General features: G+C 37.6%; 1 protein-coding gene across 1 annotated transcript in view; it reads left to right on the top strand.

Annotated features, from left to right (window-relative positions):
• Positions 1-17,509, top strand: part of LOC136260446 (uncharacterized) — a 135,330-nt gene that overhangs the window by 112,428 nt on the left and 5,393 nt on the right. Inside the window, exons 22-26 of the mRNA XM_066054171.1 lie at positions 10,456-10,527; positions 12,739-12,880; positions 13,803-13,967; positions 14,267-14,327; positions 14,379-14,484. Coding sequence (XP_065910243.1) covers positions 10,456-10,527; positions 12,739-12,880; positions 13,803-13,967; positions 14,267-14,327; positions 14,379-14,484 — 546 coding nt within the window. The remainder of the gene's footprint in view (positions 1-10,455; positions 10,528-12,738; positions 12,881-13,802; positions 13,968-14,266; positions 14,328-14,378; positions 14,485-17,509) is intronic.

Below are 17,509 nucleotides of genomic sequence, written 5' to 3'. Positions count from 1 at the left end.
CATTTTAAAAGTAACTCTGTGCTGTATCATTATTTTAAGTCTCTGGATATCACTCATAGTGTAAAGTGACTACACTGTGGGTATATACCAATTATTGAACTATTGATGTGACGTACATGTAACTTTGTGTTCTTAAATTGTTAGAGCATTGTTTCAGGTTCTTTTCAGGAATGTAAATCTAAGGTTTTATGATATTTTTGCATGTCAACTAGATGGGAACCATTTACTGGTGATTGTAAGGTGTTGTTTACAGAGATCAAGACACAGGGTAGTGTGTCGTGCGGCCCAAGAAGCCGATGTGCCATACCGTGAGTATATTAACAGGAAGAAAGAAAATGCAATTTTCACACCTATGTAGCTCTGTGATCCCTAATCTGATTGGAACCAACTTTGTTACAGTAGTGCCGGCCAGTTAGGGGAGTCTACATGCCAAATTTGAAAAAACTCGCTCCAGCCATTTCTGAGATACGAGCGAACAAAGTTTCAATTTAATTTCTTCGTGTTTTTCTTCTTCATCTTCTTCATTTCGCACACTTCTCAAAACCACCATAAAACACGAATGCGTGCTTGGATCGGGCTGAAATTTGGCACACTTAAAGGGCCTATTAAGATGGATCTCTGTACCAACTGTGGTAGGAATCCATTGAGCATTCACGGAGTTATGACAGATTATTTGTGTAAAATAAAGTCAAAAGTCTGTCACGCCTACAGGGTAAACCCCTTGGAGGAATGAGTTGAAAATTGATATGTAAATGGAGTAACCATTGTAGGAGTGCCTTTTTGTGGTTTGAAAGGGATCGAGATAAAAACCATGGAGATATGACACAAAACCCAAAATTACATGATCAATTTTTATGAATAAAAAAAAAACTATTAGTTTTCATGTTTACCAGGCAAACCGCTTAGAGCAATGAGCTGAAAATCAGTATGTAGTTGAAATAATCATCATAGAAAGTCCTTGCAGTAGTACAGAAGAATCAGATTACAAACCACTGAGTTATGATTCAAAACACAACTATGTGTAGCAAATGCGAGATCGAGATACTCTAATAGAACAGACACCCTAATAAAGCATTCAGCTACGTTTATAACTTACTCCATTATAGTTATCCTGTGGGGAATTCAGCTACAAACAGTTAATCTGATAGACAATTTAGCTACAGGTAAGTCACCTTGTAGAGAGTTCAGCTACAAAGAAACCATCATGTAGAGAGTTCAGTTGCAAACAAATCACCCTGTAGAGAGTTCAGCTATGAACAGATCACCCTGTAGAGAGTTCAGCCACAAACAAATCACCCTGTAGAGAGATCAGCTAGAAGAAGTTACCTTGTAGAGACAGTTCAGCTACAAAGAAATTACCATGTACAGAATTCAGCTGCAAACAAATCACCCTGTACAGAGTTCAGCTACGAACAGATCACCCTGTACAGAGTTCAGCTACGAACAGATCACCCTGTAGAGAGTTCAGTTACAAAGAAACCACCATGTAGAGAGTTCAGCTGCAAAAAAATCACCCTGTAGAGAGATCAGCTAGAAGAAGTCACCTTGTAGAGAGTTCAGCTACAAAGAAACAATCATGTAGAGAGTTCAGCTGTAAAAAAAATCAAGCACCCTGTAGAGAGTTCAGCTAGACGAAGTCACCTTGTAGAGAGTTCAGCTACAAAGAAACAATCATGTAGAGAGTTCAGCTGCAAAAAAAATCAATCGCCTTGTAGAGAGTTCAGCTACGAAAATATCATCCTGTAGAGAGTTCAGCTAGAAGAAGTCACCTTATAGAGAGAATCCTGTAGAGAGTTCATCTACAAGCAAATCGCCCTGTATAGAGTTCAGCTACATTTCAAGTTACCCAGTAGAGAGATCAGCTGCAAACAAGTTATCCGTAGGGAATAATTGACATGTATAACTGTATGTATTATATATATATATATAATTTGTACATTTACTGATAAAATCTGAATTTATTAAAGTATTTAAAATCTGCTTCATCTTTTTCTTCTTCCTGTGGTAAAGAAAAAGAGATAGGTTAAAAAAGCCCCAAAGTTGGCCATAGGCCAGCTTTGGGGTATACAAATACAAAAAGAAGTGAAATCTAATCCAAAACAGCCAATCTGTAAAAAAAGAGTATGGCCCTCAGAAAGGCTATAGTGAAAAAAGATGTGAAATCCAAGGTGGCGGCCAAGAAATTACGGTGATGGTAGGTTAATGGTAAAAATTTTAATAACGACAATTCAGGTGAATTTGGTGCCACCAAATTCACCTGAATTGTCGTTATTAAAATTTTTACCATTAACCTACCATCACCGTAATTTCTTGGCCGCCACCTTGGATTTCACATCTTTTTTCACTATAGCCTTTCTGAGGGCCATACTCTTTTTTTACAGATTGGCTGTTTTGGATTAGATTTCACTTCTTTTTGTATTTGTATACCCCAAAGACCAAGCGGCACCAAATTCACCTGAATTGTCATTATTAAAATTTTTACCATTAACCTACGTACCATCATAGCCATTTCTTGGCCGCCACCTTGGATCTTTATTCACCATAGCCTTTTTGAGGGCTGCACTCTTTTTTAACAGCTTGGCTGTTTTGGATTAGATTAATATCATTCGCCAGGTAACAGCCCATTTCTCTGTGTCATCACCGCATTGGATTCAATGGCAAATGATCAGATTGTCTATGTACAGTCTAATGCTAGAGGTTATCTTATTAGAGGTGGCATTGATAAATTGTAGGGATCCAAACACGGAGCCCTTGGGGATGCCAGAGGGAACTTTACAAGCAGTGCTTTTCTTATCATCTTAAGCTACTCTGTATGTGTTGTGTTCGAGTTAAAAGTATTTTCACAAATGCCATATCGTTTGTGGAATCAAGACACACGATAGTGTGTCGTGCGGCCCAAGAAGCCGGCGCGCAACACCGTGAGTATATTAACAGGAAGAAAGAAAACGCAATTTTCACACCTATGTAGCTCTGTGATTCCTTATCCGATTGGAACCATATTTGCTAGAGACGTGCCGACCAGTTAGGGGAGTCTACATACCAAATTTGAAGAAAATCACTCCAGCCATTTCCGAGATACGAGCGAACAAAATTTCGTTTTAATTTCTTTGTTTTTTTCTTCATCTTCATTTCGCACACTTCGCAAAATTCGCCATAAAACACGAATGCGTGCTCGGATAGGGCCGAAATTTGGCACACTTAAAGGGCTCATTAAGGCGGATCTCCGTACCAACTTTGGTAGGAATCCGATGAACATTCACGGAGTTATGACCGATTATTTGCGTAAAATAAAGTCGAAGGTCTGTCACGCCTACAGGGTAAACCCCTTGGAGGAATCAGTTGAAAATTGATATGTAGATGGAGCAACCATAGTAGGAGTGCCTTTGTGTGGTTTGAAAGGAATCGGGATAAAGACCATGGAGATATGACACAAATCCCAACCTGTGTCAAAATTACGCGATCGATTTTTATGAATAAAAAAACTATTAGTTTTCGTGTCTACCAGGCAAACCACTTAGAGCAACGAGCTGAAAATCAGTATGTAGCTGGAATAATCATCATAGAAAGTTCTTGCAGTAGTACAGAAGAATCAGATTACAAATCACTGAGTTATGATTCGAAAGGCAACTACGTGCAGCAAATGCGAGATCGAGATACTCTAATAGAACAGTCACCCTAATAAAGCATTCAGCTGCATGTATGATTTACTCAGTTATATTACATTGCAAGTTATTCTGTAGGGAATTCAGCTACAAACTAGTCACCCTGTAGTCAGATCAGCTAGAAGAAGGTACCTAATAGAGAGTTCAGCTACAAAGAAACCACCATGTAAGAGAGTTCAGCTGCAAACAAATCACCTGTAGAGAGTTCAGCTAGGAACAAGTCACCCTGTACAGAGATCAGCTAGAAACAAGTCATCCTGTACAGAGTTCAGCTAGAAGAAGTTACATTGTAGAGAGTTCAGTTACAAAGAAACTACCATGTAGAGAGTTCAGCTGCAAACAAATCGCCCTGTAGAGAATTCAGCTACAAACGAATCACCCTGTAGAAAGATCAGCTAGAAGAAGTTACCTTGTAGAGAGTTCAGCTACAAACAAATCACCCTGTAGAGAGTTCAGCTAGAAGAAGTTACATTGTAGAGAGTTCAGCTACAAAGAAACTACCATGTAGAGAGTTCAGCTGCAAACAAATTGCCCTGTAGAGACAAACAAATCACCCTGTAGAAAGATCAGCTAGAAGAAGTTACCTTGTAGAGAGTTCAGCTACAAACAAATCACCCTGTAGAGAGTTCAGCTAGGAACAAGTCACCCTGTACAGAGATCAGCTAGAAACAAGTCATCCTGTAGAGAGTTCAGCTAGAAGAAGTTACATTGTAGAGAGTTCAGCTACAAAGAAACTACCATGTAGAGAGTTCAGCAGCAAACAAATTGCCCTGTAGAGAATTCAGCTACAGACAAATCACCTTGTAGAAAGATCAGCTAGAAGAAGTTACCTTGTAGAGAGTTCAGCTACAAACAAATCACCCTGTAGAGAGTTCAGCTAGAAACAAGGCATCCTGTAGAGAGATCAGCTAGAAACAAGTCATCCTGTAGAGAGTTCAGCTAGAAGAAGTTACATTGTAGAGAGTTCAGCTACAAAGAAACTACCATGTAGAGAGTTCAGCAGCAAACAAATTGCCCTGTAGAGAATTCAGCTACAGACAAATCACCTTGTAGAAAGATCAGCTAGAAGAAGTTACCTTGTAGAGAGTTCAGCTACAAACAAATCACCCTGTAGAGGGTTCAGCTACAAACAAGTACCCTGTAGAGAGTTCAGCTAGAAGAAGTTACATTGTAGAGAGATCAGCTAGAAACAAGTCACCCTGTAGAGAGTTCAGCTAGAAGAAGTTACATTGTAGAGAGTTCAGCTACAAAGAAACTACAATGTACAGAGTTCAACTGCAAACAAATTGCCCTGTAGAGAATTCAGCTACAAACAAATCACCCTGTAGAAAGATCAGCTAGAAGAAGTTACCTTGTATAGAGTTCAGCTACAAACAAATTGCCCTGTAAAGACAAACACATCACCCTGTAGAAAGATCAGCTAGAAGAAGTTACCTTGTAGAGAGTTCAGCTACAAACAAATCACCCTGTAGAGGGTTCAACTACAAACAAGTCACCCTGTAGAGAGTTCAGCTAGAAGAAGTTACATTGTAGAGAGTTCAGCTACAAAGAAACTACCATGTAGAGAGTTCAGCTGCAAACAAATTGCCCTGTAGAGACAAACAAATCACCCTGTAGAAAGATCAGCTAGAAGAAGTTACCTTGTAGAGAGTTCAGCTACAAACAAATCACCCTGTAGAGAGTTCAGCTAGAAACAAGTCACCCTGTAGAGAGATCAGCTAGAAACAAGTCACCTGCAGAGAGTTCAGCTAGAAGAAGTTACATTGTACAGAGTTCAGCTACAAAGAAACTACCATGTAGAGAGTTCAGCTGCAAACAAATTGCCCTATAGAGACAAACAAATCACCCTGTAGAAAGATCAGCTAGAAGAAGTTACCTTGTAGAGAGTTCAGCTACAAACAAATCACCCTGTAGAGAGTTCAGCTAGAAACAAGTCACCCTGTAGAGAGATCAGCTAGAAACAAGTCACCTGCAGAGAGTTCAGCTAGAAGAAGTTACATTGTACAGAGTTCAGCTACAAAGAAACTACCATGTAGAGAGTTCAGCTGCAAACAAATTGCCCTGTAGAGACAAACAAATCACCCTGTAGAAAGATCAGCTAGAAGAAGTTACCTTGTAGAGAGTTCAGCTACAAACAAATCACCCTGTAGAGGGTTCAACTACAAACAAGTCACCCTGTAGAGAGTTCAGCTAGAAGAAGTTACATTGTAGAGAGTTCAGCTACAAAGAAACTACCATGTAGAGAGTTCAGCTGCAAACAAATTGCCCTGTAGAGACAAACAAATCACCCTGTAGAAAGATCAGCTAGAAGAAGTTACCTTGTAGAGAGTTCAGCTACAAATAAATCACCCTGTAGAGAGTTCACCTAGAAACAAGTCACCCTGTAGACAGATCAGCTAGAAACAAGTCACCCTGTAGAGAGTTCAGCTAGAAGAAGTTACATTGTAGAGAGTTCAGCTACAAAGAAACTACCATGTACAGAGTTCAACTGCAAACAAATTGCCCTGTAGAGAATTCAGCTACAAAAAAATCACCCTGTAGAAAGATCAGCTAGAAGAAGTTACCTTGTAGAGAGTTCAGCTACAAACAAATTGCCCTGTAAAGACAAACACATCACCCTGTAGAAAGATCAGCTAGAAGAAGTTACCTTGTAGAGAGTTCAGCTACAAACAAATCACCCTGTAGAGGGTTCAACTACAAACAAGTCACCCTGTAGAGAGTTCAGCTAGAAGAAGTTACATTGTAGAGAGTTCAGCTACAAAGAAACTACCATGTAGAGAGTTCAGCTGCAAACAAATTGCCCTGTAGAGACAAACAAATCACCCTGTAGAAAGATCAGCTAGAAGAAGTTACCTTGTAGAGAGTTCAGCTACAAACAAATCACCCTGTAGAGAGTTCAGCTAGAAACAAGTCACCCTGTAGAGAGATCAGCTAGAAACAAGTCACCTGCAGAGAGTTCAGCTAGAAGAAGTTACATTGTACAGAGTTCAGCTACAAAGAAACTACCATGTAGAGAGTTCAGCTGCAAACAAATTGCCCTGTAGAGACAAACAAATCACCCTGTAGAAAGATCAGCTAGAAGAAGTTACCTTGTAGAGAGTTCAGCTACAAACAAATCACCCTGTAGAGGGTTCAACTACAAACAAGTCACCCTGTAGAGAGTTCAGCTAGAAGAAGTTACATTGTAGAGAGTTCAGCTACAAAGAAACTACCATGTAGAGAGTTCAGCTGCAAACAAATTGCCCTGTAGAGACAAACAAATCACCCTGTAGAAAGATCAGCTAGAAGAAGTTACCTTGTAGAGAGTTCAGCTACAAACAAATCACCCTGTAGAGAGTTCACCTAGAAACAAGTCACCCTGTAGACAGATCAGCTAGAAAAAAGTCACCCTGTAGAGAGTTCAGCTAGAAGAAGTCACATTGTAGAGAGTTCAGTTACAAAGAAACTACCATGTAGAGAGTTCAGCTGCAAACAAATTGCCCTGTAGAGAATTCAGCTACAAACAAATCACCCTATAGAAAGATCAGCTAGAAGAAGTTACCTTGTAGAGAGTTCAGCTACAAACAAATCACCCTGTAGAGAGTTCAGTTAGAAACAAGTCACCCTGTAGAGAGATCAGCTAGAAACAAGCCACCCGTAGAGAGTTCAGCTAGAAGAAGTTACATTGTAGCAGTTTAGCTGCAAACAAATCGCCCTGTAGAGAATTCAGCTACAAACAAATCACCCTGTAGAAAGATCAGCTAGAAGAAGTCACCTTGTAGAGAGTTCAGCTACAAACAAATCACCCTGTAGAGAATTCAGCTACAAACAAGTCATCCGGTAGAGAGATCAGCTAGTAGGATCACCTTGCAGAGAGGTTAGCTACAAAGAAATCATCCTGCTTCATCTTTTCTTCTTCCTGTAGTAAAGAAAAAATGACAGGTTAAAAAGCCCTAAAGCCAGCCATAGGCCGGCTTTATGGCCGGCTTTGGTGTATACAAATACAAAAAGAAGTGAAATCTAATCCAAAACAGCCAAGCTGTGAAAAAAGAGTGCGGCCCTGAGAAAGGCTATGGTGAAAAAAGATGTGAAATCCAAGGTGGCGGCCAAGAAATGGCTGTGATGGTAGGTTAATGGTAAAAATTTTAATAACGACAATTCAGGTGAATTTTGTGCCAAGACCAAGCGGCACCAAATTCACCTGAATTGTTGTTATTAAAATTTTTACCATTAACCTACCATCACAGCCATTTCTTGGCCGCCACCTTGGATTTCACATCTTTTTTCACCATAGCCTTTCTCAGGGCCGCACTCTTTTTTCACAGCTTGGCTGTTTTGGATTAGATAGGGATTTTCTGCAAGACTTTATCAAACAATTTTGATAAGTCCAATAGAATTAGATCTGTTTGAAATTGTCAATAATTATTCAGAGTGGATGTTACTGTGGGTTGTTAAACAGATTTTAGGTATTGACTACTAAAACTTCAGAAAATCAAATTTCAGGAAATTACTGTTTTTCATAGGAAATTTAGATAATTTGGTAGTATCAAGTACTTGAACAAATCACTTCCATTCTTTTGTTACAAATGTACCTAGGATAAAGTTTGAGCAGCATAGAACTAAAACTGGTAGACTAGATCGAAAATTTGTATATAGACCTGTGTAACACTTTTTGGCCTAAAACGCTGAGTGTTCTAATAGAATAAATAGCTGAATACTCTAATAGGGTGACTGCACTATTAGAGTGCTGTATTTTGTTTGCACACTTGTTAAATTAGTTTTCACATTATAACTCAGAGGTTTAAGAGAGAATGCTACTAATTCTTATGGCTGCACATACAAAATGATGGTCTTCACATTGACCTCTGCTTTCTTTTGTATCAAATGTATTTGTGATACTTAAAAATCATTATCTCCAGATAGAAGTACTGACTGTCTTTACAGACGAAAATCTAACTGAAAACAAGTGTGCAATCAAAATTACAGTACTCCAATAGTCTAGACTGCATGTTGCAGGGGATCAAGTCACCACAGAGTCTGGGATTGTTTTCTGCATTCTTCAACGTTTAAGTTACATGTTTCAGACTCCCTGTATTCACAGGCTTTAGCCTTCTCACAGGTCCCTAGTGGGATAGCATTTAATAAAATAAGTAATGCAGTCACCCTATTAGAGCATTCAGCTATTTATTCTATTAGAGTACTCAGCGACAGTACAAGACATCCTGTAGAGAGTTCAGCTGTATGAATAAGTTACACAGTAAAGAGTTCAGCTATGAACAAGTCACCCTGTAGAGAGTTCAGCTACATTGCAAGTCACATAGTAGAGTACTGTGTATGTTCAGGTTGTACTCCTATAGGTATAATTATCCTTCTGTCTTATGACTATACAATAAAGTGTGTAACCATTGTGCAATTGCGTTTGTGAATAAAAACCATTAGTTGTCACACCTACTAGGCAGACTGCTTAGGGGTGTGAGTTGAAAATCAGAATGTAAATGGGAATATTTAGAATAGAAGTCCTTTCAGTGGTATAGAAGATCCACTGAGTTATAATGCAAAAACCAACTATTGTACATGTAAAAGTGTGTGATCAAGATACTCTAATAGTACAGTCACCCTATTAGAGCATTCAGTAAGAAGATACTGTACTTGAGTTCGACTATGCTACAAGTCACCTTCTAGAGAGTTCATCTATGTAACAAGTCATTCTGTCAATAGTTAAGCTACATAGCAATCCAACCTGTAGAGAGTTTAACTACATTACAGTCACCCTGTAGAGAAAGTTCAACTGCACAACAAGTCATCCTGTAGTGAGTTCAGCTACAAACAAGTCACCCTGTAGACAGCTCAACCATGTAACAACTTATCCTGTAGAGAGTTCAGCTAAAAACAAATCACCCTGTTAAGGAGTTCAACTACGTACAAACAAGTCATTCTGTAGAGAGATCAGTTACGAACAAGTCACCTCATAGAGAGTTAATAGGCTAAAATAATGTTACCATGTAAATAGTTCAGCTTTGTAACAAGTCATCCATGTAGATAGATCAGTTACAAACAAGTAACCATGTAGAGAGTACAGCTACTGTATGTTACAAGTCACTCTGTAGATCATTCAGTTATATAACAAGACACGTTGTAGGGAGTTCAGCTGTGTAACAAGTCAGCCTGTAGAGAGTGCAGCTACACACAAGTCACCCTGTAGAGAGTTCAACTCTGTTGCCCGTCACCCAGTAGAAGATTCAGTAATGTAGCAAGTCACCCTGTAGAGAGATCTGCCATGTAAGAAGTCACCCTGTAGAGCGTACAGCCATGTAACAAGTCACTCTGTAAGCTACATAGCAAGTCACCCTGTAGAGAGTTCAGCTACGCAGAAAGTCACCATGTTTTGCATCATATAGAGAAAGTCACAGAGTTCATGTTAATAAGTCACCTGTTAAGAGTTCAGCTTTTCTATTCTTCCTGTAGTAAGAAAAGGGAAAATAAAAGTAACTACAAAAGGATGTGATATCTACAGTATCCCAAAACAGCAAAGCTGTTAAAAAGGGTGCAGCCCCAAAATTTAATGTTATGGAATGAAAAGGTGGCCAATAAATGGCTGTGATGGTAGGTTAGTGACAAAATTGTGACAATGGCAATTCAGGTAAATTTGGTGCTGAATCCCAGTACAAAGTCATCTGAATTGTCATTATTAAAATTTTGGCTATTACCATACCAACACAGCCATTTCTTGGCCACCACCTTTGATTTTAACTTTTTCACCCTGGTTTTGAGAGTTTTTACATCTTGGCTGTTTTAGATTTATTTTTTCTTACAGGATTCAATAGATGTGTTGGATAGCTTGCTTGATGAAAGAAATGATGTTTCATTTGAGCAGATGACAAATGAGGTAACTTGAGGTATTGGAGTTTGCAGAAAGATATTTTTGGACAGGAATTCTACAAAATCTAATAGCTACCATGTATGGAATGTATTTACGTACATAGCATGGTATAGCATGACGTTATAGACAGTTGGGTTGACATTTTAAATCAGGTTCATAATTTCTGTTTGTCATAAGGAACACATTATTAAAGCACATTTACGTACATACCATGTTTGAAGTGACTTAGACATAAAGTAATACAAAGTTAATGGATATAGAAAAGATTAGTTCTAGCAATGGAGGTTCTATAGGTGGAGGTTCTGTTTGTGTTGTATTAGAAATCCAAAAAGTATCTATTTAAAGTGCTGCAATATTTCAAAATAGCTAAACAGCAATGTTGTTTCTAATCACAGAAATTCATAAGCCTAGATACTAGTGTGTGGTTTCAACCATTGTCAAATTCTTATAGAGGAGCTATCTGCTACTACAGTAAGTGGTTTGGCTGCTTGTGATTATAAGGCAAGCCATTGTAAGTCAAAAAGCTTTCTGTGTTTTGTGATTCAAAATGAATGAATCAACTCTTTCAATGTATATATAGAACTCATTGACCATTTTGTAAGATATCTGCTGTAGAAGTAGATAGAGGTGTACCGATATCTGATATTGATGCCACCAAAAGAAGCCGATAACCGATAGTTGATCTGATATTTGCATTATGGTTTTAAGCAAACAAAAGTGTACATTTATACCCTACAACATGTGCATGTATTCATTGCCTGTGGTGGTAACCACATTGGGTTTCTATTGTACAATCCAGATAATTAGGCACCCACAAACATTTTTATGTATACTCCCATGAAGCCCAAAACAGATATTTCTGCATTACTCCGCATTTTAATGGCTTGTGAGAAAGCTGGTTCCTTGGTTATCCTGTGACTCTTCTTATTATTGTAACTGCGTTCATTTGTAAAGCCTGTGATAAGCTTTCCAGTAACAAACACTAGAATTGCATGTATTTGTATGCTTCTCATAGCATAGCGCTAGTTGTAGAGTGAACAGTAAGACACTGGCACTAAATAGCCACATGGATAACTTAGAAAACCAATATGTAATCCGTTTATTTACAAACTATTGCTACTGTATAAATATCGGTAGCAATATCAGTTCTCCTGCTGTTCTGTACCGATACCGATATTGGTAAAAATACCATATCAGTGGCCGATACTTTAGCCAATCCGAATCATCCGATAATCAGTGCACCTCTAGAAGTAGAAGTGTGCGATTATCTAGATATCATATATCATAAGACTCATTGAGATTAGGACGATTATCTAGGTAATAGTAAAGTTCCGTAAATTACTTGTATATCAAGGAATATCTGACAGTGTAGACATCTCCAACACTCCCACCACTTAAGCACTGACATTTTTCACTTCTTTATACTCTTCAAAATTGCAATTTGTTAACTTTACTGGTTACATTATTGGCAGTTGACCATGATATGCATTTGTTTCAATTATCTACATATGTTAGATAATCGAGATATGTTCAAAAGAAAATATTGAGATATGTCTAAATTTGTTATTGCACACCTCTATGTAGGAGGTAAGCAAACAGAACATTACCTTTCAGTCACTGATCCCGGTCAATGGCTGGCTTTGCAAAAAGAATGATGTCCATGTACAAAACAGCCATGCAACATAGGCGTAGCAAGATATTTTTAGATAGGGGGCTCTAGTTTAGTGTTGAAGAGCAAAAATAAAAATATATATGAAAGGGTCAACACCTGCTAAGAATGGCTGTCCTCCACTATTGTATCACTGATAAAGCACATAAAATCCTTATTCGCAACTTCATAGTTTGCTACACCGCTTCTTTGAGTACTGTGACTGCTTTATTAGAGTAACTGACTGCTCTATTAGAGTATCTCGATCTTTTTTGAATTTACAATTGGAAAATCGTAAGGGGACTCCAGCCTCCCTTCCCCCACCCCAGTTGCTACACCTATGTACAAGTATAACAATGGTATGGCCTTCAAACAACAAAGGAAAATTGACAGATAATCTTGTTGCCGTTTTAATGGAATACTCTAGTGACGTTGTCATTATTGAAATCAATTAGCATCAACATCATTTTAGCCATTTCTCTGCAGCCAAATTTCAATTCACAATATTAATTTGATGCACTGATGTTATGAACCACTAAGTTAACTAAATGTATTTTTATTTTGTGTAGCAACCAAAAAACACAGCTCAAGATGTTGTACCAGTGTCAGTTGGTGAAAGACTACTTATGAATACAGAGGAAATTGGAATTTTGTTCAGTAGAACCATTAGTGATAATGGCAACCAAACTATCAGAACTACTGATAATATTGGTAAGATTTTGTGTAGTTGTCAGCAGTACATTAGATAGCTTACCGTACTATATAATTATAGCAATATAGTTGCATTTTTATATGGCTCTTATAAACAAATGCATTGTATTACCATGATTCACATTATAGTCTGTGCACTGAGTTATTGCACATGCAAACAATTACACATACAAGAAGGATCATCACCTGTAGTGCAGATTTAATCCATGCTGCATGGCTTATCACTGCTAAAATATGGATTATATTTGTAGTACATGCCTCTATACAAATATTAATAATAAGCAACATAGCTGTTTTGCTTACAGTTTTCAGCTACATTCTTCCTTTTACACAGCTTTACGTTTGTAGAACAACGCATGAAGCTATCCTAGAACTAAACTACTTACTTCAACCACTGAAGATGTGAAATAATTATTTAAGTGATCATGCAGCATCACATGAAGCTATTAAACTCTCTCATTAATCAACACCTTGAAACAATGTCTAACAGCAAAAAACAAACCCGTGTAGTTATCCATTATTTCTTGTCTGAACACATTAGTCAGTTACTCAGTTAGTGAATTAGTTAATTAGGTAGGTAGGTAGGTAGGTAGTTAGTTAGTTAGATAGGTAGTGTTAGTCAGTTAGTTAGTGTTAGTTAGTTATTTAGTTAGTTATTTAGTTAGTTAGTTAGTTAGTTGATAGAAATGCAATTGAATATATTTTTTCACAGTGAAGCATTTCAGGTTGCGCTGAAGGCACATTTTGGGCTTGAGTATACCTTACAAATACTACCAAGGCACTGTGAAAGCAATGAGAGGATGGTCTCTTGTCCTATGTTTTGTGGAAAAGTACATGGTTTCGTGATTTCTACTATCATGCTGTACCAATTATTGTTTATTAACAAAAGTATTACATATTTATGGTATCTTCACCTTACTAGTTATTGGAGCACAAATTGCAACTCAGGAAACTTTGGAGAATACCAGTACTGTGGAATTTCCTCCACCAGACTCATCTTCTAATACTATTTTTATGATGTTTGGAAGCATGACACCCATGATTCAGATTGCACCTTCTGTTATCTTAAATCAGATTGCTAAGGAAGGTGTGTTAACATAACAATATGAACCCTTAGCAATAAATTTTTGTGTCTTTTCTTATTGCAAAATAAAATTTGAATTTGATATTTTGGTCTTCAAACATGTACCATTTTGCAAAATGCAAAATATTGTTATATTATGCTACTGTTTACAAGTTACATTGCTGGGTCTGTCTTTAGTTAAGATGTGGTAAGGATCTTGTAATAAAGGGGGTTCCATGGAGACCCCTTGGGTCTGCCACTGCATACATATAAACAATAGTTTATTATATGTTTCTGTCAAAATATGGTTTATATTTATCCAGGTACCAGTGTCCCAGTTGTCTTCATTGTTGCCAGAAATACACGTGTACCAACTGATGAAGGGTGTGTAGCTATTATTTGATATTGTGTTTGTTATATGTTTCACATCTGTAGGGAAAGAATAGAAAGTTTCTTATTAAGTAGTCAGATATCTAATCGGACACAAACTAGGATAAACCTCAGTGGTGAAACAGTACTACTATCTTTTAACATTGGTCCAGTAAGTTTAACTTGTGTGCTAACTATACTGTATCAATAGCACTGCAGATTTAGAGTAAAGACCATGACATTTTGTAAAATTCTAAAGGAAAATACATTAAAACCAGTCATATTGCCATTCTTACACGATGACTTGAGAGCATTAGTTAGGTGTAAACAAACCCAAACCTGCCTTAAAGCACATCTGATATTTTTCTTGTTTTTTCTTTACAGCAACTAATTTTGTTTTCCACATAATTTGTGGCTTGGAATAGTACTAAGTTAAACTGTACTCATAATGGTGACTGTTTTATTAGAGTAAGTGCCATGAGTGACTGCTCTATTAGAGTATCTCAATCTCCAATGACATCTCCTTGTGCAGGAGGCGTGGGATTATGGTGCGTTTATGCCATATTTGCTGCTATTTTCTCAAGTAAAAAATGCATTTTTTTGAGTTTTGTACTATTATGCCAGCATTTTGCTCCTTGCTTTTTTGTCTTCCTACTGTTTCTGAAAAAAATTGATGGCTCCCTACTGATAATTTAGTTGGCAAAGTTAAGAACTTTAATTTAATGAAATTTTTTACTGTTTCCCATATTCAACACCTATTAACGTCACCGGTAAAAGTGTCAATCTGATCAAATTGAAGTTTACACAGTGTGTTAGTACAAGTTAGCACAGGGATTATCCCCAAAATGACACACTCCACCTAAATCCCACCTTTAAAAATCATAAGTCCATCTAAGAGTATTATTTGTCCATCTAACATCAAAGACAATATTAAAAGTACGAAAACTTACAGGCAGCCAGATATAGAATTTTTTTCAAATTACCAAAATTCAAATTTTGCTCTGCCTGTCTGCTAGCCTGCCTCCCTCGCAAGGTTGGAGGCCAAATTAAGCAGTGCACGGCCACCATTTTACACCACAATAACAAACTCACTAGTGGCATATTCCTTTCAGGGTTTCAATGAGTGTTTGCCTTCTGTGTCTTGTCTTTCCTTGTACAGTATCTTCAATCAGGCTGATTGTTGCCTTCTTCATGCAACGAAATAGTATCCTAGTGTTAATTTTCCACATTAAAATTTTCCTTGAGGAGCATATTTAGATGCCTCAAAATTATTTAAAATGCTTATGCTACTGTAAAAAAGGTTCTGGATATCCAATAGATACCTGTAACTTCACAATAGGTTTGAGGCTATTCCCATTAATGATCTTAGTTGATTAATAATGATCAAGCACAGAGACCACACCTCTTAACAATCTTATTTATTCAAGCGTGATGAATTCACCCTTTTATTAGTCTATGATAGCACAGTGAAAATAAAGAATAGAGACCATGCCCCTTGGTAGTAGAAGGAATGCTGACTTGAGATACTCTAATACAGCAGCTGCCTCATAGTACAGTCCACACATGTGTATATGTGACTGGATCTGCGAAAAAGGGACATAATCGCACAAGCCTAAATTTACAGTATAAGGCATTGAATACATTAGATGAAATACTTGTGCATTATTGAAAATTTCCGTAAATTTTTTAAACCCCTCTTTCTTAGTGATGGAAGGGACTAACAATAAAAATCAGGATATCATCTTATTCACCTGGAGTTTAAAAATCTTTGTTTTGTTGCAGTGGCCCCAAGGATACGTAAGTTATGAGCATTTGTTTACATCATGTTGAAGCGATCATATGCGATCGATTTTCTTCACGAATTTCGCCTTTGTATGCAGTGAAGAAGAGTGAGTAAAGGACAAACGTACCCAGTAATTGATTCTCCTGTTAATGGCAAACACAATGGTGGAAATTTTAGCTCTGTACCTCAATCTGTTGGTAAGTTACAAGTGTTTTTGTAAGCGCCTGTAATTTATTTTCCCTATACTTGCTGTACATATCGATTTTTCTGTTGTTGCTACTTTGTAGGGCTGTAACTCCAAAAGTTACTGACATAGGAAGCTGAAACTTTGCCAGTGGGTACACTTGGCTAAGTAGATCTAATCAAAAACAGCCAAGCTGTAAAAATAGGAGTGCGGCCCTTGAAAAGGGTATTTTACAGCTTGGCTGTTTTTGATTAGATTTCACTTCTTTTTGTATTTGCATACCCTAAAGCCGGCCTATGGCCAGCTTTGGGGCTTTTTAACCTATATATTTTTCTTTACCACAGGAAAAAGAAAAAGATGAAGCAGATTTTATAAATACTTTAACTCATTCTGATTTTATCAGTAAATGTACAAATTATATATATATATAATGCATATATCAAGAGTTCATTATATTATGAACACTTGCATATATTTATTATATGCCAATTAATCCCCACAGGATAATTTACAGCTGATCTCTCTACTAGGTGGCTTGAAATGTAGCTGAACTCTCTACAGGGTGATCTGCTTGTACGTAGATGAACTCTTTACAAGATTCTCTCTACAGGGTGACTTGACTCTAGCTGAACTCTCTGCAGGGTTATCTGTTTGTAGTTGAATTCTCTACAGGGTGATTTGTTTGCAGCTGAACTCTCTACATGGTAGTTTCTTTGTAGCTGAACTCTCTACAATGTGACTTCTTCTAGCTGATCTCTCTACAAGATGACTTGTTTCTAACTGAACTCTCTACAGTGTGGTCTGTTCATAGCGGAACTTTCTACTGGGTGATTTATTTGCAGCTGAACTCTCTACAAGGTGACTTCTTCTAGCTGATCTTTCTACAGGGCATATTTGTTTGTAGTTGAGTTCTCTACAGGGTGATTTGTTTGCAGCTGAACTCTCTACAATGTGACTTCTTCTAGCTGAACTCTCTACAGGGTGACTTGTTTCTAGCTGATCTCTCTACAGGGTGGCTTGTTTCTAGCTGAACTCTCTACAGGTGATTTGTTTGCAGCTGAACTCTCTACATGGTGGTTTCTTTGTAGCTGAACTCTCTACAAGGTAACTTCTTCTAGCTGATCTTTCTACAGGGCATATTTGTTTGTAGCTGAGTTCTCTACAGGGTGATTTATTTGCAGCTGAACTCTCTACATGGTAGTTTCTTTGTAGCTGAACTCTCTACAATGT

The sequence above is a fragment of the Dysidea avara genome, chromosome 1 (assembly GCF_963678975.1).
Source record: "Dysidea avara chromosome 1, odDysAvar1.4, whole genome shotgun sequence".
Taxonomy (NCBI): Eukaryota; Metazoa; Porifera; class Demospongiae; order Dictyoceratida; family Dysideidae; genus Dysidea; species Dysidea avara.
This window is presented reverse-complemented; position numbering and strand designations above follow the sequence as displayed.